Here is a 22172-nt window from a genome sequence, read left to right as displayed (position 1 = left end):
TGGTTTGAATATGATTTACAATAATTGCATTTGTCAGAGAGACATGAGGGGGTGAAGCCAGAACCTCTGGCCACTGTGGTGATAGCCAGTGAAATAAAGGACTGGAAACAGCCAAAAGATCTTTATTTGAACATTGGAGGCATCAAAGCACCCTTAATGACAGCCTGGATGACAGCTGTTCTGACCAGTGATTCACAACAACCATTGAGTGTGTTACTCCCAGGCTAAATTCCTTTGGAAAGAGGAGGTTTCTTTGGCACAACAGATACAGGTCAGCTGAGACTGACCAGGGGAATGAATAGGTCACATATGGTTGCCAGGCACAAAGGGTAAAATAAGTGTAAAAAAATTATAAAAAATAATAGTAGTTCCACTTGGATTCATTTTTTTGATGCCTAAAGTGATTCATGTACTCTGCAAATATATGCCAGAGTACCTGGCCCGGTAGTTACTGTTGTGACACTCAACTTGTCATAGACTTGGAAGTGCTGTACTTTTTTCTCAATATAATTCTTTTGTCAGATTTTTTCCCTTCTCACTATTTCCTTTACATCTAATTCTGACTTTTTTGATTGTCTCCTTTTGAAAAAGCAAGTAACTGACTTTACTGAAGTTCAGGTATACCATGTCCACTGAGTGCCCTTGTTCATTTTTAGCCGTGACTTACTTATAGTACTGTATCCTTTTCATATGTCATAATCTACCAAAAATGAAACTGTTGTCTCTAGATTACACCACGCTTACAGATAAGGAACTAACCAGCCTCTCTGGACTCTCACCTACTGTTAAATTACCATAGAACTAGTTTTTTGTAGCAAATACTTTCTTTAACATAAGAAGTATAGTCAGCTGCTAAGTCACTCCCAGCATTTGGAAGTAAATGACCACATTACTTTTCTGTAAAGTATTGTAAGAACATGTCCTCTTTTCCGCTGTTTCTTTGGTAGTACCTTAGTATGGAGCATATTTGCTGACAAATTTGTTTCTCTGCCCCCCTCCCCACCCCTGAGTTCACCTTTGTGATCCATATGAAGACTTAATTTGGGTTTCTTTTGTACTTAAAACTCAACTTGTTCTTAGTTTATTTTAATTTATCCTGTCTCCACCCACATAAGTTGGTTGTACCATGTTCCTCCTTGACCTGGTACTCACCCTTCATAATCTGTAGTGTGCTACAGCTCAGGTAGTATGGAACAGCAAGCTGAAAGTGTAACCAGGATATGTTCTCAATATAGATTTATAGAGCTGTAACAAAGGAATTTAGCACCCTAGGGACATGCCCATTTGGCATCCCTGCAACTGTCTGTAAGCTGTCACAGTCACATAATGCCAGCTTTTACACTGTCATACTTTTTAGGCAGCAGCAAATTATCCTGTAGAAACCTAATAATTGATTACTGACTTTGAAAATAAAGATTGTAAACTGTCAAACTGTTTCGTGCCACCTACAAATTGACTCGCAGTACAGATGTTCACTCTGCCACACCCTTTTTTAGAGGTTTGGGATTTATAATAGCTGAACAAACTTCCAAGGCTAATAAGAAAGAGTAAAATATTGCTACATTAATGAAAAAAATACTGTCAGGAATCTCCAATACTCTGGAGAGGCTTGGTACTAACAACATGAAACTGCTATAAAATTTTCAAGGTCCTTTTTTTTCTCACTCTCATTCATACATTAATACAGCTTATTCACTTTGTCCCTTATCATATGCATTTTACTTCTCCCTTATCATATGCATTTTACTTCTCTATCTCCATTCACCACTTTTTCCACTGTTTCCCTTCCCTCTTGCCCTCTGCACATCGTTTTTAATTTCCCTGTCATGATATTCATCTTCTTTATCTAGTGGCCTTTTCTTCACCAAGACCCCCTTTTACTTCAGTTTGAGTCACATTCTTTTACTTTGCCTAAACAAACCCATTTATATCTGTTCTCACACTTGGTGTGCACCTCCTTGCATTAACATTCATTTTTGTCATACTGCTGGAAAATAAATTGTATATATTGTGCTATGTTTATAAAATATTGTCTTAATGTGTTTTCTCAGTATATTGCTTGTATTCATTCCTCTCTCCTCCTTATTTTACTGTATTTGTAAAGGTTTATCTTTTTTATATTTATCTGTTTTATATATAAATATGTATGCAGTGTTTATCTGCTGTGTTATACTAGATTTGACATTGCTTTAGGTTATTTACATTTGACTTCTGTTTTTTTTTCTACCTTCACCTCCACTGAAAATGGGCTACAGTCCAGTTAACAGAATGTGTGCACTGTGTAAATACATTTCTTTCAGCTTCCTCATAATAAATACATTTATATCAGCTTCCTCATCACAGATGTTATGCCTAGTGGTATGCTGTTGTCTAAGTCATTCCTAGAGACATTATTGTATGAGTGACTACATTGTCATTTTTTCTTTTGGCTAGGCTCCATCCCAGCTCCAGAGTCAGATTGTCAAATTGAAGAGACTAAGTTGTTCTTTCCCATTTTCCCTGTCAACTTTGTGTTTAGATTGTATTGCTTGGAGCATTCTCTGTGACTATGACCTGATGAACAGTGCGTGATACACTTGTGAATATATTCTCCTATGTCATTAAACTTGTTATCAGATCCTGATGACCTATCCATTATTTTTCTTCATTTTATGCTGATCCACCCATTTATCCCTTATTTCACACATTTTTGGTGATAATCCAGACTTTTCAGATAAGAAAGCTGTACGAAATAGGCACTAGGATGAGTACTGTAGCATGAAATCCAAACCAAGAAATCTAAGAAGCTACTTCTCCTGCATGTTAAGTAGTGCAACCCACTATTTTCCTTTAAACGTGAACTAGCAGACCCCCTCAGATCTCTGTTTAATCATAGTGTCCAGACAGGCTTTGTCCCAGTCCCAGTATAGTGGAGGACAGCAACAGTCATCTCTCTAAGGGGACCATTAACGGACTTAGGAAACTACTGACCCATAACTCTAACTAGCCTCATGTGCAAGGCTGTAGAAAAACAATCATGGACCTGATTAACAACAACATAGAAAATCGCCAGACTCTAGACCCAACCCAGTTTGACTTTGTCAAGGGCAAGTCCTGCCTACTCAATCTGGTGGACTACTTTAAAAAAAGGTCACTAAGGCCATGAATGAGAGTAAGACAGTGCATACTGCCTACCTTAACCTGACCAAGGCATTTGACACAGTACCCCACTTGTGTATTATAGATAAACTCACAAAATTGGGCATAAACCTGTATGTCACCAGATGGGTAGCCAGATGGCTCATTGTTAGGACACCTGTTGTTAATGGGGGGATCTACATCCAGCAAGAGGCAAGTCACCAGTGGAATACCACAGGGCTCAGTGTTTGGCTTGATTTGGGTTATATTTCTCTGAAATCAAGGCAAATTATCGATGGCCTTTGGCTGACCAAGTTTGTTGATGACTGCAAGTTCAGGGCAATCACTGACTCCCCAAACAATGTTGATATCCTACAGAATGGTATAACACAGATTGATGTCAGAGCCATGTCCTCAAACATAATGCAAAGAAGTGCATAATAATGCCCTTTGGGAAATCAAATACTCCTGCAAACTACAACATTGATGGCACCCCAGGGAGAGATCTGGGTACTTAGATGGATAGAAATCTGAACTTTGACCACCATGTGTCCAGTGTGGTGAGGAAATCCTTTTGTAACACGTAGCTTATAAGTAAGGGCATGGCATTCTACTAATAACTGTTACTACTACTACTTAACAGAAAAAAAATAATAAAAGCCAGTGTTCACACCTCAGTTTATTGTAAAAGATACGTGTTTTCAATTTATAATTCAGACTTCTTCAGATAAATTCAGACATTTAAAAACAGTTTAAATACTTGCGGTTCATATCACATGATTAAATCAGTTGCTTCAATTTGCTGCTTTGTATCGCAGTGAAACCAAATGGACCACAATGTTACAAGATATTTAAGATGACACGTAGAATATCAGAATTTATTGAATACATTAATAATTCACCAAACTTTTTGAAATTCACATACAAGTGGAGATTCAGTATCCTGCTTAGATGTAAAATTATTCAAAGGTAGTATAAATAAAGATTTAACATCTAGTGTATATAGGAAAATAACTTATTCAAACTCATTCTTGCATTGTTCAAGTAGTCATCCATACCATCAGAAATGGGCAGTTGTAAAAAGCCAGATGGTAAGAGCTGTAAGGATGTGGTGTCAGACTTTGAAGAGTTTAAAAAAGAATTTAATTTGTTATGAACCATGTTTCTAAATAGAGGCTTTCCATTATCACTAATAAATTCTGTAAAACAAGAAGTGATAACCAAGAGAAGTATATGTTCCATTATTAAATAAGTAGAGATCAGAAGAAACCAATAGGGTCCATGCACGGTTTCATAGCAATGAAAGGAACCCATTAGAGGTGAATGAATAAGGCTCATCAGTTAATCAAATAACAGTTTAACATTTATCACTACTTATTCTCTAAGTAGCCCAACCATTGTAGATATGATAAAGAACTGGCAGCTTATTAGAATGATAGAGAGTTATCAGGTGAATTAGTTGATTTCCCAAAAGTAGTGAATAAAAGAGGCAAAAACTTTAGGAATATTTTTGAAAATATAGTGACAGAAAGAACTATTAATGCAGAATATAAAATGGGAAAATGTAGGGCTTGTAGACATTGCACATTTATTTCTACTGATAATTGACTGTAGGAACAAAGAAGTTAAACGTATCAGGTAGATATAATTGCAACACACAAGGGGTATTATACATCACAGTTTGTCAACTCTGTGGTGCTTACTACATTGGAAAAACTGAGCACAAGCTCAAAGAATGCATTAATGAACACATTTATGAAATAAAGAAAAATTGTCTAATGCATTATTTAAACATATTATGAATGATAGGGACCATAATTTTTTGTTTTTTTATTAGAAAAAGTAGAACGAATGTCCTGGGGATGGTTCATGGGGTACTATTTTAGAACAACGCGAATTGTGGTAGCAATTCAATTTAATTTCTTCAGTGACACCATTAAATTAGGTTATATCCATTAGCAGTGTTTTAAAGATAAGAGCTTACGATAAGTAACTAAATGCTAAAAGTCTCTATTTTTGTATTTACTTGTTGGATATTACTACTGTCTTTTTAAATGTCTTTTAACGTGGTCCATTTGGTTTCATTGTGGAGGGGAGGCACAACTTCCTTGTATAAGAAATCTATAAAAATGTGTTAAGGAGTGACATCCTTAACAATTTTACCCAATTCATGCATTCATTGAGACTTCTTCAGACGTGTAGATAAAAACAAGCTCTTAAATTGCAGTAGTCTTTGTGTTTGAACCAATCTAATCACTGTAAGACACAGCAAAACAGTTTACCATGGAAGTATATAAAACCTCAAATTAAAGGTATTTTCTGAAATCACATTAAAACTGTTTCATTCATATATCTCAACCTGTAGACATTAAAAACAGGAACAAAGGCCCTTGAACAGTAGGAACATCAGCCAAAAATCTGGACATCTAATCAGTATAAAATTTGAAGACCAAATAACATACATCTCTTTTTGCTTTTAATGGAATGTGTAATACTACTCTGAAACACATTTAAAAGTAAGAGAGTAACAAAAATAATGGCAAAGTGTAAGCACATTATCAGAGACAGTGTAAAATCTGTAGACTTTAATGAACTATATGGCAAAATTCAGCTACACAGTCATTTATTTTTGCTTTTGAAAATGAGAGATGTAATGTGTCCCTTTTCTTTAAATTATAGCTGCCACTGATATGTTGGTTATTTGGTATGTTTTTCTATGTACTAGATGCCTTCAAAAAGCATGAGTGATTGGGGGATTCAGAAAATTATGTGAATTGGTAAATGAAGTCTGAGAAGAGAGACATACTCCAAAATATGGGCATCTTGCGCAGGGGTAAATAAAGCTTGAAAATAGGAATGTTCCTCTAAAATAGGGACTGTTAAGAGGTCTGGTTTCACTTCATTCTGGCCTATTGTTGTTAGTTAAAAAGACTTGCCACCAATACTTTTTTAATGGCTGATAATTTAGGGCATAATTGAATTTTAAATGTTGCATATCTCTGAATGAATGCCAGGAATTTTGTTGTTGTTACTTCAGTATTTTACAGATGTCCTTCAAGAATGCAACTGCAGTCCTGACATATGGGTTGTCCTGCCTCAGGCAGCCTTTCGGTCGGCCGGATTCCAAAGTCCGGGTCCAGCATCGGCCGATGTCGCCTACTCCCCGACGTCAGAGCGGCTGGGGTATAAAGGCATCCGCCGACGCCATCTTCTTCAGTCTTTCTTGCTGTGCGGTGCCCGAAGCAGAAGCAGTTCGCAAGTGCCGGTCGGTCAGCTCCTGTGTTTTCAGTTACCGAAGTCATCAAAAAGCTAAGTACCCCATTGGGGAACATTTTTCTTGCCTCAGCCGATGTCAGAAAAAATTGAAAAGGTTAACAATTGTTTGTCTTGTGGTAAACAAATACCTCATAAGGACTTTCACTCTTACTGCCTTCCCTGCTGGGCCCAGACCACGACGTCTCGGCCTGTGCTGCCTGTGCTTGCTTTAATAAGCGCACACTCAGGCGCCGGGCAGAATTTGCCGAAGACTTTTTTGGTGAAAATTACGCTTATATCATGCCGTCGGAACAACCGACAGCACATATTTCCAAAAAGCGTAAGGACCGGGACCGACATCCTCGGCCCGCGTCGTCCACCGTTACCACGCCTAAGCCTACCGCGAGTGCATCGGCCTCTTCGGAGGTGGTAATTCAACCGCTCCAGGCCGACGACACCGCTTTACCGCGTACTTTGGTCCCGGAGGTTACCCCGGTGCCGGTTGTTGATTTTCCTCCCGAAACCGAAGCTCTAGAATTACCTGACACCATACCAGTGGATAAAGTTACTCCTGCACGTGGGGCAGCTAGGCCTCCGGTCTCCATGTCCATCAAGGCCTACACACGTGCTAAGGCTGTCAGCTAGGCTAAGGCCCATCCTCCTAAAACTAGTTCCCAGAGCCTTTCTTCTGATAAACAGATCATGACCCTAGCTGCAGATCTAATCTGTCTAATCAGAGGTTCTCAGTCGCACCCAGACAGAGGTGCTCAGCCTCCTGCAGATAAAAGGCCTAGGACAGAACAGCCAGATACCCTCTCTTCAGATGAAGCCTCTAGGGATTCTGAGCACTCAGATACCCAGGAAGAATCCTTCCAGGCCTACGAGGACTCTGATGCTGAGGAATCAATTCCTTCTGCCTCTCCTCCAGAGGATTTTTCTTTCGGAGAAGTTCTCCACTCCATGAGAGAACATTTTCAGTGGCAGGGCCAGGAATTTTCTGACTCCAGGAAAAGGCTACGTACCTTCCTCAAGTTACCCCAGCACAGACCATTAGCTATTCCTCCAGTGTTGGATGTCTTGGATGATGTATACTCAGAATCCAGCGCTTCCCCTGATTTTCTCCCTCCTGCTCCTGTCAAGCCAGACAGATATTACAGGGTTCCTGAAACTCACAAGCATCTCTTTAAGGCCCACTCTGTGGATCTAGAAACTACTTCTCAGGGGCCCAAAGGAGTGGCTACTTCCTCGGCCAAAAACCCTTTGCCCACAGACAGGGAATCAAGGTCCCTGGAGAGATGGGGCAAAAAAGTTTATACCTCTTCCACCCTTGCCATGAGGTCACTTAACTGTCTTTTTCATATGTTTCAGTACCAGGATTACTTAATGGATGATTTACAGAAAAAGCTAGCCTCTCCTGAGCCTATAGATAGAAAGGCATTGCAGGATTTGGTTCATAACACTCAGCAAGTTAGCAATCATTTTCTTCAGTGTGGTTATGATGCATTGGAAGCTTCATGTAGGTCAGCTATGACAGGGGCCGTTATACGTAGACATGCTTGGCTGAAAGAACAGCCACTGCCAGACCATGTTAAAGTAAAGCTCCTAGATGCACCTCTGGAAAAACAGAAGCTTTTTGGTGCTAATGCACAGGATGTGTTGAAGTCTATTGAGGAAAAGGCTAAATCAGTACAGACAGTCAAGGATTTCCTCCAGGTTCAGCCACCTAGATTCAGCAGGAATTGGCCTTCAAATAATTGGTCCTTTCCAGACACTGACAAGTTTCAAAGGGGAAAAAACAGGCGTGCTCGAGGTAGAGGACAATACCGAGGCTCTTACAGGGGCCGCCAATGGCAACCTCCAAATCAGAGAAGTGGCGCAGGGAGTTCAGCTGCACCACAGGGACAATCACAATGACTTGACTTTTACCCCGCTGACCAAGGCTCAAAGGGAAGCGCCTCTAGGCAAAAAATTATCCTTATTCTCAAAGAACTGGCACATTTTAACCAAGGACAAATGGATTCTGGACATAGTAGACCAAGGTTACAGGTTCCACTTCCATACCTTACCAACGAGACAAGGCATGCCAAACCTGTCACAAAATCAAAGGGCAGAGGCACTCATACAAGTTTCAAAGCTGTTACAAATAAAAGCAGTAGAAAAGGTTCCTCCTCAGGAACAAGGCCAGGGATTCTATTCAAGACTGTTCCTTGTTCCAAGAAAAGAAAAGCAATGGAGACCTATACTGGATTTGTCCGCTCTAAACACTTTTCTCATTGTGCCAAAATTCAAAATGCTGACTTTGCAACTCCTTCCCATGCTGGGCAAGGGGTCTTGGCTGGTTACTCTGGACCTCAAGGAGGCATACCTGCATGTCCCAATCAGACACAGTTGCAGAAGATACCTCAGATTTCTTGCAGGATCAGAGCATTATCAATTCTCAGCATTGCCGTTTGGCTTATCTACTGTGCCCAGAGTATTCACGAAATGCCTGGCATCAGTAGTTGCACATTGCAGGCTCCAGGGGATTCAAATATACCCTTACCTGGACGACTGTCTTATACAAGTAGACAGCAAACAAACCTTGATAAGACACTTGGATTATGTCATTCAATTACTACAGGCTTTGGGATACACAGTCAACATTCAAAAATCAAGACTACTGCCATCCCACCAGATTATTTTTCTAAGAGCCAAATTGGACACACAATCACAAATGGCTTTCCTCACAGAGGAGAAACAAGAACATTTACCAGATTACTTCAAAAGCCTAGCAAAGCTCACCCAGCTGACCACAAGGAAAATCCTGCAGACCCTGGGGTTCATGGCATCTTGCATTCTTCTGGTACCTCTGGCAAGACTACACATGAGAAAGCTACAATGGTACCTAAAAAATTTATGGTCTCAACACAGCCAAAATCTAGAAGACGTAATACCACTCATTCCATGACTGCAAAGGGAATTTTTGTGGTGGGCTCAAGCAAGTCATTTAAACAAGGGCATGTCTTTCAACAAACCTCTAGCAAGTCAAACCATTACAACAGACGCCTCAGATCATGGATGGGGGGCGCACATGGAGGGCAGATGCATTCAAGGGCAATGGACTCCCAGGGAAATGCATCTGCACATAAATCAGAAAGAGATGTTGGCAGTCATACATGCAATGGAGGCCTTCGGGAAATCCCTTCAGCAAGGTCATCTGCTAATAAGGACAGACAACACCACTGTCATGTGGTATATAAACAAGCAGGGAGGCACTCACTCTTACCCCCTCTGCAGACTAACAATGATTCTTTGTGAAAAGTCCCTGAAACTGAACATCCACTTGCAATCCCAGTTTGTTCCAGGCAAGGACAATGTTCTGGCGGATAGGCTGAGCAGAAATTTCTTGGATCCGCACGAATGGATGCTGCATCCACACATTTTCTCACAAATAACAAGTGCATGGGGAAGACCGGACATAGATCTCTTTGCTTCTCACCTCAATCATCACCTGGAGAAGTTCTGTTCAAGGATGCACCATCCTCTAGCCTGGAGAACGGATGCCCTCTCCTTCAGCTGGAATTCCCTAACAATTTATGCATTCCCTCCTCTACCATTACTGACCAAGGTGTTACTGAAGATCAAAGCAGAACAACCAAAAGGAATTTTGATAGCTCCAGACTGGCCAAGGCAGCACTGGTATCCATTGCTACTGAGCATAACTCACACCAAACCGTGGCACTTGCCTCAATGGCCTCTGCATCTAACACAGCACAATTACAGGACTGTTCATCAAAACCTGCAAACATTGCAGCTGACAGCTTGGAGGGTTCCATGACTTTCACCCATACCTCTCTTTCCGAAAAAGTACAAGAAATCTTGCTGGAAGCACGCAGACCTTCCACCAGAAAAACCTATTCAGCCAAGTGGAAGAGATTCATCATCTGGAATGCCAACACGGGTCAAGATGCATCAGTAATGAGCATACCACAGATATTAGAATACTTGGCAGAAATGTTTCATAGTGGCCTCTCATATTCTTCCATGAAAATTCACGCTTCAGCAATCTCAGCAAAATACAACTGTGATCCACCTGTGTTTTCACATCCCTTGCTAAGACAGTTTCTAAGAGGGATAAAGAATATCAAACCTCCCAGAAAACCACCAGTACCTCAATTTCGTCTTGGAAAAATTAACTCTTCCTCCTTTTGAACCAGCAGCATCTTCAGAAATGCAATTTCTCTCCTGGAAAACGGTTTTCCTGTTGGCAGTTACCTCAGCAAGAAGAGTCTCAGAGATACAGGCCCTGATGGCAGTACCTCCCTTTCTCATTTTTCATCAGGACAGAGTTTCTCTAAGAACCAATCCTTCATTCATGCCAAAAGTGATATCCAGGGTGTCTCTAAATCAAGCAATTCACCTGCCTACCTTCTTTCCCAACCCTCAAAATAAGGGGGAAAAGCTGCTGCACACTTTGGACATACACAGACAATTACGCTACTACTTGGACAGAACAAAGACCACCAGAAAGTCTGACCAACTATTTGTAGCTTATGCTGCTGGAGTGCAAGGAAAGGCAATCTCCAAACAAACCGTTTCAAAAAGGATTGGACACTGCATCAGATTCTGTTACTCTTTCCATGGAAAAGGTGTGCCAGCCAATATTAGGCCACACTCCACCAGAGCTATAGCCACATCCACAGCCTTTCTAAGAGGAGTGGCTACAAAGGACATTCTAGAGGCTGCTACATGGAGCTCCGTGCATACATTTACCAAACACTACAACCTGCCTTTATACTCCAGATCCCGAGCAGGCTTTGCTTCCGCAGTCCTGCAGGGCATTTTAGCTACACCATCCCTTTCTTAGATCCTACCACCCCCAGCTTGGCTATGGCATTCAACCCATATGTCAGGACTGCAGTTGCATTCTTGAAGGACATAGTACAGTTTTGTACCTACCATAAATGTAGATGTCCGATAGATATGCAACTGCAGTCAGGTTTTTCCCTCCCTCCTACCCCTCTGCAATTTTCCTTTTGGGTCCATTCCCCCTTTCCTCTATTAGCTGGGGATATCTGGTATGGTGTATCTTTTTATTACTGTTGTGCATGTCTGAAATTTTTATCCATTCACCAAATTTAGCCTTCTTTGGAGGGCACCTGGCATCTGGGGCAAGAAACACTGAAGAAGATGGCGTCGGCGGATGCCTTTATACCCCAGCCGCTCTGACGTCGGGGAGTAGGCGACATCGGCCGACGCCGGACCCGGACTTTGGAATCCGGCCGACCGAAGGGCTGCCTGAGGCAGGACAACCCATATGTCAGGACTGCAGTTGCATATCTATCGGACATCTACATTTATGGTAGGTACAAAACTGTACTTTGTGAGATCAGTGTGTGCATATGTGTTTTCTCTTTTATTTTTCCCCATTACTTTGTCATTACAAGTATTTTCTTTCAGGAAATGGTCTGAGAAAAATACTTCACCTTTGCCTAGTTGTGTGGTAAATGTTATGGGTTATTGGTATTGCTGAAGTATACTCCAAAATAAACTAAGGCATAGGGTGTTGGGATAATTTTAGCATTTGTTGGGAAAATCTCTAACATGTAATCCAGTCCAGAGAATTTCACTCAAAGATCTCTTACTTTGGTACATTCATACAAAACTGTACTTAAGTTCGAAGTGTGTTAGAGTTTTGTTTTGAAATGCTGTTATAGAACAGCAGCATTTATAAATACATTGAACATAAAAGCTGCAGGTTAATTGTTATAGCTCAACATTCTCCCCAACATTCATTTTTACTTCATATGCTAGGCTTAAAATTTTCGCTTCTGGTAATGATGAGCTGACTTCATTCTTTGCAGATTAAAGAGGAAAGAAAATGGAAGAGAGGAAGAGAAGGACTTAAGAGATGATGAAAAGGAGCACAGAGAAAAGAGATGTTTCACCTGTGGTGATACTGGTCATGTTCGGCGGGGCTGTCCTGAGTTCAAACAAAATCGCTCAAAGAACAGTATGTTGTGTGCATTTTTTTTTCTCTCCAAGTCTTTAGGGTTTCTAATACCATGACAGGAATGGACCCATTCCTAAGTCAAAGTATGATTAAAATTTGTGAATTACTATTGTTTCAATCTGTGATATTAGCCAAAAGTGCTCTTTGCAGCACCTGCAATGTTCTGTGACTCCTCTTGCAATTCGTAGAGTTACATGTATCGGCAGCATATCTATATACGATTGTAATTCTTTTTTATGAGACCCATTGCCCCTACTACTATTGGAACTGGCTGGGTATCTTTATTCCACATTGCTGTCATTTCTGCCTACAAATCCAGGTATTCTATGACTTTGTGTCTGTCTTGTACATAAGGAACTGTAATCACTGGCTGTAGCAGTTTCAATGATCAGTGCTAGTTTTGCCTTCTTTTCATGCACTACTGCTTCTCATGTACTTAAATATTGTAATGTTTGCACAATCCTCAATGCAACAGTCTTGCTACAGTTTTATGCCTTTCAGTTTACAGACTGTCTGCTATTAGTGTATCACACCCTGCAACGAAAATGTGCGACTCTTTCCAGTTCTGTTTTCCTGAAGCTGCATTTGTCTTGTTTCCCCCACATGTCCAATGGACTTGTAAATCAACATCGATGTAGTCCACTATCCTGGGCTGCCATTATTAACCTTTCATCTTTTGGTTTAAATTCACCTCTCTCTAACCATTCCTGTGTCGGATCGACATGAGATTGTTACAGGAGTTTTCTGTACTTGCAGCTATATTTATGCCTTTTCCACATTTCTTACCTTCTTGTCTGATCCTTCTCCTTATATTCTTTCATTTGTTTTTTTATAACATTCATTTGTTGGCTGATTTTTGTCTACTTCTGATTTGATTTCCATTCCCACTTTCTGCTAAACTAAGCAGGAAAGTTATCTTAGGCTTGTCCTCCTCATGTTTTAAAATGTTCTCTATGTCTAGATCTGGTGAAGTCAGCATATATGTATGTAGTCCTCCGATTGGAGATCTGTACATGTACTCAGTTTTGAGGAGGCTCATACCTCCTTCAGAACAAGGACTATATAATCTTGTTATACACTGATTTTTGTTTGGCATTTGATAAGTGTGAAGCAATTTTCTTGTTTTCCTGTCCAACTGATCCAGTATCTTTTGGGGCTAATCACCCCAAAACTGTAAGTTAGAACAGTAAGAATAAGGTGGTTTGTAGACTGAACTTTGTTCCTAGCTGTCAGGGCTGTTTTCAGTATTAATTTTAGTCTTCTAAAACATTCCTTACTAAATTTTGTTTGCACTTGTTCATGTTTTATTGTTGATCCTTCAGTTCCCAAATATTTATGCACTCCCCCTGCTCATGTTCCTTTATATCCCATTCCTGTCCCAGATTGATATTTTCTTGGCTCTGCTGCTTTCCTACTTTAAATGTTGCTTTTGCACATTTATCAAGACCAAATGGCATTCTTATATCAGCTGAGAAAGTTTTGACCACTTGCAGTTGTGTTTTCAGCTCCTCATCTGATGAACTATGCAGTTTTAAATCATCTACTAAAAAAAGAGAAGAAATCTTTACACTTGTTTTCTGGGAGCCAAATTTTAACAATGACCTAATCTGTTAAGTAAGACAGCTGAATGAGTTAAGGACAAAACAAAGGAGCAGCAGTGACAGAGTATATCCCCTTTGAATTGTTATCCCTGAGATAATAATTTGTCCTTTATCATGGCTTAGCTGAGGTGGTGCAGCGGTTAGCGTTGTCACCTCATAGCAAACGGTCTCCGGTTCGATCCTTGTCTAGGGTTCCTTCTGTGTGGAGTCTGCATGTCCTCCCTGTGGTCACGTGGGTATCCTCCGGGTGCTCCAGTTTCCTCCCACATCCCAAAGACATGCTGTAGGTGGATTGGGCACTCTAAATTGGCCCTAGGTGTGAGTGCTTGCATGTGTGCACCTTCTATAGAAGGTTGGGCGCCAGGCTGGCATCTCGACACCATAAAACTCCACTGCCAATCATGAGCGGACAGGGGATCCGCTGTCGTGACCCCTAACCGGGAAAAAGCTGAAAGAAGAAGAATCATGGCTTAGCTGCAAAATTGTTTTCCATTGTTTCATGGTCACTGTAATGTAATTGATCAATGTAGGTATCTTATTGCATCTATAAGCGCACCTTTATCCATGTATGTGGGATGTTGTCTAATGCTTTTGTGTAATCTATCCATGCTATACTTAGATTCTTCCTCTTTTTATAATTCTCCATTATACCATATTTAACAAGAAATTATCCTTTGTTCAATATGACTTACTTTTGTTACCCTTTTGTTTTATTGTCATGATTGACTTTTCTTCTTAATGACTATAAACTCTGTCTGCATCCACTCCAGTGTATTATTTATACATTGTCGGAAGGCAAGTTATTATAGGATCATAGGACGTTACTAGGCTATTGGACCTGAGGCCCTTATAAGCCTAGCCAAGAGTTTAGCCCATGTTTAGATAAGTCAGCACCCAAAACCCCTGTCCAGCAGGGACACAGGTGGAATCCCAGGGCTGTATTTTCTGTTTCCCATCCACTTATCCAGATTGCGCTTAAAAAGGGATAATGAGGTACTCTGCTTGACATGAAGAGGGAGTCTGTTACACAGATGGGGGTGTCTCTGGGACACAAATCTGTCCTGCCAATAAGTCATATTGATGTGACCGACCAGTTTGAGGTCACACGTGCGGGTTACTTGAGTGGAGCTTGACTTGCGGATCAGCAGCAGTCCCATCAAGGTGGGGTCTGAGATTGCTTTGTATGCCATACAGAGGTCACCTCTGTGGTGTCTGTGTGAAACTGAATAGAGGGACAGGGCTTTTAGCTTATCTGTGTAAGGTAGATGTTGAGGCCCTGAATTCTCCTGCTGCTGCATGTGCTTTGCGAGGTACATGCTGAAGGGGCGCTTTGTACTCCATAATTGGCCTTATAAGGGAAGAGAACAGAGATGTCATGAACTCCTTGTCCCTGGATGCGATACTGTTACTTATGAGGTGGGCCATGTAGAAAGTTTTCTGTGCAACGGAAGCAACGTGGTGCTCAAAAGTCAGGTTGCTATCAACCTAGGTGCCCAAATCCCTCACGACTGATTGCATGCTTAGGACATTGTTATTAATATGATAATATGTGGGGATGTCAGTCTCCCCAAAGGGGATGATTATGCATTTTTTGGCATTCAGCTTGAGGCCATGTTTCTTGCACCAATCATCTGTTTGGGTGAGACCCTCTTGGAGGACGTTCATATCACTTGGAGAATTGATGACCACACCCAGCTTGCAGTCATCTGCAAACTTGGTCAGTAATAACTCACTGGTTTTGGCCTGCATCTCAGAGAAGTATATCCTAAATAACAGAGGTGCCATGACCGATCCCTGGGGTACACTGCTTGTTACGGGTCTACTACTTGAGGTGGCTTCCCCTATTTTGATTAGGTGGGGTCTATCAATGAGCTAGTTAACTACCCATCTGTAACATATGGATTGATGCCTAGTTGATAGTGTTTATCTATTATGCCTCAGTGAGGAATAGTATCGAAGGCTTTGGCCAGGTCAAGTTAGTAGGTGTGCACCACCTTCCCCTCGTCCAAGGCTTTGGTGACTGTCGCAAAGAAGTCGACCAGATTTAACAGACATGACCTCCCCTTGAGAAAGCCAAACTGCGTGGGGTTGAGTGTTTGGAGGTTGCCAATGTCCCTGTTAATGATGTCCATGATAATCTGTTCCATGGCCGTGCATATCAGGCTAGTTAGGCAGATGGGTCTGTAACTTCCCAGATCGGTGGACACTCCACCATTGTGTAAAGGGATGGCAGTGGCTGTCCTCCACTTGGCTGGGACAAAGCCAGTACTCAGGCTTTGGTTGAATAGGGTGCCTAATGGTGCTGCAAGTTCATGCCTGAGTTCATGTAGGATGCAGCCTGGGATGTTATCAGGTCCCATGGAGGCTGTATTTTTTGCCTTTCAAAGGGCAGTGATGACCTGTCTCCTAGGGATAAAGGGGTGGGGGGGGCAGGTACTGTGGATGTCCTGATTTACTGATGGGGGGGACAGAGGGGTGACGTTTTTGCTGAATCTGTCAGCCAATAGGTTGGCTATATGTACAGCATTTTTGTATGTGGTGTCCTTGACCACCAGTTCTGAACAGATCTTGGCGCTTCCTTTGAGATTGCAGACATATGTGAAGAAGGCCTTATGATTGTCTCTAGCAGACGTGCCCAATTTGGACTCGAAGTTGGCTTTAGAGGATTTCACTAGTGCTCTTATTTGCTTGTTCAGGCTAAGGAGAGATTGTTTCCAGTTGGACACCTGCTCCTTCTTGGTCCTGGACAGCAATTTTTTCCTTTTGTTATATAGTTTATTTATTGCAGATGTCCACCAGATAGGTTTACTCTTCCTTGCGGAGGATGATTTTGTCCTGTCAGGTATTCCTGATTCCATGCATCTATATAAATACTCGTATAGTACTTTGATGTAGATTTGGACATTGGTGCCAGTTCCTACAGAAGGGGAGGGGGCTGTGAAGCTGTTTATACCATCCCTCAGGAGGTTGCAATCAGCTTTGGAGAAGTTTTTTTGTTTGACCCTAGCTAGAAAGCGGGTCAGGGGTGATGGTGACTACGAAAGTGACCGCTTTATGGTCGGATCTTACCAGGGAGAATGATATTGTAGGGATGCTTCAGTGATTACTCATGTTGATTAATGCCAAGTCCAAGATATTATCACCACTTTTGGGGGTATCGACTAGCTCTTTAAGGCATTTGCACTGATACAATCAAGGAGACTCTCGGCATTTGTGTTCTGGCATGAGTAGTTTTTTCAGTCTATGGTTGGGTAATTAAAGTCGCCCAGGATCAGGTTAAAGAGTTGAATCTTGATAGATTCGAAGAAGGTCAGATAGGTGGAGTGGGCATCTTGAGTTAAATTTGGGGGCCTGTCACTAGCTATGATTTGAATAGGGGTCTTGTCAGTGGTTAACTGCACCTGGAGTGTTTCCTGTATGTCATACTGTGTGTGACCAGCCTGGAGGTGTTTGTGTCTTTAATATATATTGAAACTCCACCTCCTTTGGCTTTGCTGCCCACAGTTTGGCGTCTGAATGTATGATAGGATGAGTAACCAGGTAAGGCTGGTGTGCTCTCCACATCTTTGAACCAGGTTTCTGTGACTGCACAGATGTCCTCTAGCAATGAGTGCAGTTTCCTGTTTAGACTCCTAGCGTTTAGCAGCATGACCTTTAATTTGCATTTTGTTGACATTTTTATGTTGGTGGTATCAACCTCTTGACTTTTCCTAAAAAAGGCACTATGGGAGAGGCAAGAGCCTTTGCTAGAAGCCTGAAACCCAAGTGAAACAGATGCAGGCCATCTCTAGCAAAGCATCGTGGTCTGTCGAACATATCTTCCCAGGCTGTCAGGTACTGGATCCCCCTGGAATGACACCTGAAACTAAACCAGTTGTTAAAGTCAATCATTTTCTGTTTGTATTGAGGCATCATTCTTGGTGACGGTAGAATGCTGCTTAAGGCTAATGACATACCTGTTTGGGACACATATTCAGTGAGCTCAATCATGTCTTTCTTCAAACAGTCCAGGGAGGTACATCTCAAGTCATTCACACCAACATGGACTGTGACAGAGTCATAAGAGTACCTGTTGTTGGTCTATAGTTTTTGGATAACTTGCAGGTTCACATTTAGAGGAGTATCATTTTTCCTGTTGTAGACCAGCTTGGTGTCTGTCTGGGATGCGCATAACAGTAGTTCTTACTCAGGGCTAAAACTTTGTGTAAAGATGTTGATACTTTTAGCCAGAAGATAGGTACTGCATCTGGGCCAGGAGTTTCTAGTTAGGAGCTTTTGTTAATTTTGTTTCAGTTTATTGTGTTGTTGTTTCATCCCATTTCATATCCTGTACATTTGAATGTCATACTTTTTTTTTTTAACTACTACTATCCATTCAGCTTTTTTATGTTCTATAGGGTGTTCATAGACTTTTCCATTATATATACATCTGCATATCTTCTAAGTTTTTCTGCCTGTGCTGATATCTTTGGTTTAATATTTTCAGTAGTGTTTGATAGATCCTGATATGTTCTGATACTTTGTGTTGTTTTAATCACATCTATCTTCCTAAGTAGTTTTGTTGAGCTGTTCCATGTCCTGTTGTCTTCTAATAGTGACACTTCTTGTCTTAAATGCTTTATAATGTTCTCTAAACTGAGGGAACAGTATTGTACATAAAGTTCCAGAACATCTTCCTGTGACATATTCTCTTCAGATGTATCATGCGTCATCCATTGCTGTTTCATATGGGAACTTGCTGGCCTGTCACTCCAAACCATTGACATTGTGAGAGTTGCCGCCATTTCCTGGTCCTTCCCTTGGTGTGCAACTTCAAGTAAACTTTTGTGCTGGTTTCCTACTGAAGGCTCAGGGGCCTCTTCATGTGGTAAGTGATTAGATGCTTCCCATTCTTCCTGTTTCTTTTTAATTTGGGGGTTCATTGTTCCATCATGCTGTGACATTACAAGATTTGGATTTTCTACACTAAATCCTTCACTTCACAGATATTCCATAACTTTAGCTTCTATTTGTTTAACTTCTACTTTAATAATCTTCTGTCCAATGTTCCCACTTTGTAATCTTGTTTTTTGTATTGTGAAATTTTCCATATCTGGGTACCTTTGCCTGTTTTATTCTCCAAATATCTTTGGAGCTGCTTTTTTATATTAATTAGTTTGTCATTCTCCTTTGCATAATTATTGCACTGTATCAGCTCTCTCTTTCTTTCCCATTTCCATGTTTTTTAATAACTTTTAAAAATCTTTATATTTTTGCACTTCCTCTGTTGCTTCTTTTTCCAGTTGACCCAATTTTTCTTGGTCTATATAATGTTTTTCATGAATCTGTTGTTTTAATGAATACAAATTTGTTTTAGACACTTTTTCTTTTGCAAGTGTTTTTCTTTCCTCTAATTTTTCTCTTAATCATTTTGAATATCTTCTATCTGGAAATTCTGTGGTTCTTGCATAATAATTTCTTCCTTATCCTCACTAGTCCAGTTTATTATCTTTGTGGTTTCTGTGGATTGCTACTTCCTTCTACAACAGCGGGGTCATCCTTCCCCTGAGCCAGGAGTAACCCCGCTGTAGGAATACTTCTGTGTCCTGGGGGTTCTACACTATTTTTGTTCCAGACCTGGCACCAGTACAGTACCATGACTGGGCATTTTTTTATCCTGGGATGTGTGCTCCCAGCTGTCCTTTTTGTTTCTAACCACTTCTGTCCATGATCTGTGCTGTATAAAATACAGCCTATATATCAGTGACGTCTTGATGAGATTTTGTAAAAACAGGGTCCACCTCATGAAGGTACTCACCAAGACTTGAGGATGAATTCAGTTCCAGCAATACTACTCTCCTTTGCTAGCTGATTTCATCATCTCTCCATTCAGGCATACATACATACATGTCTGAGGTGTTTGACGGAAAAAGAAGATTCTTTTTGCATGGTGATGGCATACATCAGTTTATAAAAAAATGCATTCATAGATTTTGTAGGTACATGTATACAGAAGTATATTACATCATAATCCTTTCTGAATGTAATATATAAATGGAGAATTGAAACCTGCTAGTGCCATTGATGAAAGTGTGTAAGGAGGCCTACAAAATCAAAGTTTGAAAATGCTGAGTACTCGAGTCTGGAAAAATGAAGCATTTCACATTCCATCCTGTTTATTATTCAGTGTATTTTTCGTACATTCAACTTTTGTTTTGTGTTTATAAAACACGTGTACTTTATTCAGGCACTTAGAAGATGGTGTGAAACTTTTAGTTATGTACTCACCATAACTTCAGATGTTTGGGATCCATCTCGCCTACATTCTGAATGATGGGTTCGGAGCCGATCCCTCGGCTCCGACTCGGCACGCTTATGCCAAAGAGCGAAGTCTCTTATTGGCTGAGCTTACTATATCCCAGGATGCACCACCAACAGTCCCCCAGATCTAGTTTGTCCGCATACATGCACACATGCATACCCTGCTTATATAACATCGTCAGATGAAACAAGATAAAAACAGTGGAGCTCAAAACCGTTCTATCTCTTCTGATCTGCAAGGTAGGGGGAAGGAGGGTGGGTATCAGGAATGTAGGCGAGATGGATCCCAAACATCTGAAGTTATGGTGAGTACATAACTAAAAGATGTTATGTGATCCTATCTCGCCTACATTCTGAATGATGGGACAGCGCCCTAGCACCTGAATCCTGGGTGGCTCACTGGAAAACACTCCTGAGTACCGTGGAACCAAATGAAGCTCGCCCTTTAGATGCCACATCCAATTTGTAGTGGGAAATGAAAGTGTGCGGGTTGGACCAAGTAGCCGCAGCACAAATTTCCGAAATAGCGAGCTTGGAATGAAAAGCTATAGAAGTAGCCATAGCTCTGGTAGAATGAGCTTTGATAGATGATGCGAGTTGCTTATTTGAAGAAGAATAGGCCTGAGTTATGCAATCTCTGATCCATTTTGAGATTGTAGCTTTTGTGATGGTTTGGCCCAATTTATTATCTGAGAAGGACACAAACAACTGGTCTGACTTACGGTTGCTGGGTCCTGTCTAAATAGAAGCGTAATTGCCTGTGAACATCCAATTTATGGAGAGTGTATTCTGCCTCATTAGAGAATTTTGGAAAGAAAACTGGTAGTTCTAGGATTGTTGAAGACAGAAACTAGAGCAGACCTTTGGGACAAAGGATGGATTAGGCCTAAGAGATACTCTATCTTTGTGGAAAATCAGATATGGTGGTTTAATAGACAGGGCTTGAAGCTCTGAGACTCTTCTTGCTGAAGTAATAGCCACTAAGAATGCCGTTTTCCATGACAGATATTTTAATTCGCATGTAGCAGCCGGTTCAAAAGGGGGAGATGTTAATGCAAGCACTAAATCAAGATCCCACGGAGGTGCAGGATGAAAAACTGGTGGTCTTAACAGACTCGCACCTTTAATGAATGTTTTGCATAGCCTGCTGCTCATCAAAGGAGGATCCGTAGATTCATGGAATTTAGAAATAGCAGCTAGTTGAACTTTAATAGTTGAGACAGAAGATCCCTGATTAAATAGGGATGTTAAGAATTTCAAAACCTCTGGGACAGGAGCAGTGATAGGGTCTAAGCCCTTGAGTTGAGCCCAGATAGCAAACCTCTTCCACTTACTGAGGTACAATTTGTTAGTGGTGGGTTTATGGGTCAAGACAAAATGTGAACAACTTCCGGGTCTAGTGTGTGGCTTCTGACTAAGGTCGGAAGTGGAGGAGCCAAGCTGTCAATTTCAGAGATTGAAGAGACTGATGCCAATGTCCCGACTGATGGATTAGCAAATCCGGGATCAGGTCTAAGGTCCACGGATCGTCCACTGCATGCTTTTTCAGGTAAGGAAACCATATCTGACGAGGCCAGTATGGGGCAATCAGAATCATTGAAGACCTTAGCTGGGAAGCTTTTTGAATGACTTTGGGAAGGAGTGGGATTGGAGGAAAAGCATAAAGCAACCCTGTTGGCCAGGGTTGAGCTAGAGCATCCATGGCCGGTACTTCCTGATGTGGAATCAAGGAGAAGAATCTTTGGCACTTGGTGTTTTGTGGAGTCGCAAATAGATCGCAGCACGGCGTCCCCCATCTCTTGAAAACCTGGGCTGCTACTGTGCGGTTTAGAGACCATTCGTGAGGAGAGAGAATTGTCCTGCTTAATTTGTCCGCCAATACATTTGACTTTCCCGGGATGTGGGTC

At 41.2% G+C, this 22172-nt stretch overlaps 1 protein-coding gene across 1 annotated transcript in view; it reads left to right on the top strand.

Moving 5' to 3' along the window:
• The window catches only part of TUT4 (terminal uridylyl transferase 4), a 3240181-nt gene that overhangs the window by 2716348 nt on the left and 501661 nt on the right, over positions 1-22172 (top strand). The window contains exon 26 of the mRNA XM_044086854.1: positions 12216-12364. Within this exon, the coding sequence (XP_043942789.1) occupies positions 12216-12364 (149 nt within the window). The remainder of the gene's footprint in view (positions 1-12215; positions 12365-22172) is intronic.

Source organism: Protopterus annectens, chromosome 10.part0, assembly GCF_019279795.1.
Source record: "Protopterus annectens isolate FY-2018-M chromosome 10.part0, PAN1.0, whole genome shotgun sequence".
NCBI classification, from domain to species: Eukaryota; Metazoa; Chordata; order Ceratodontiformes; family Protopteridae; genus Protopterus; species Protopterus annectens.
Note: the sequence above shows the minus strand (reverse complement) of the source record. Positions and strands in the feature narration are given on the sequence as shown.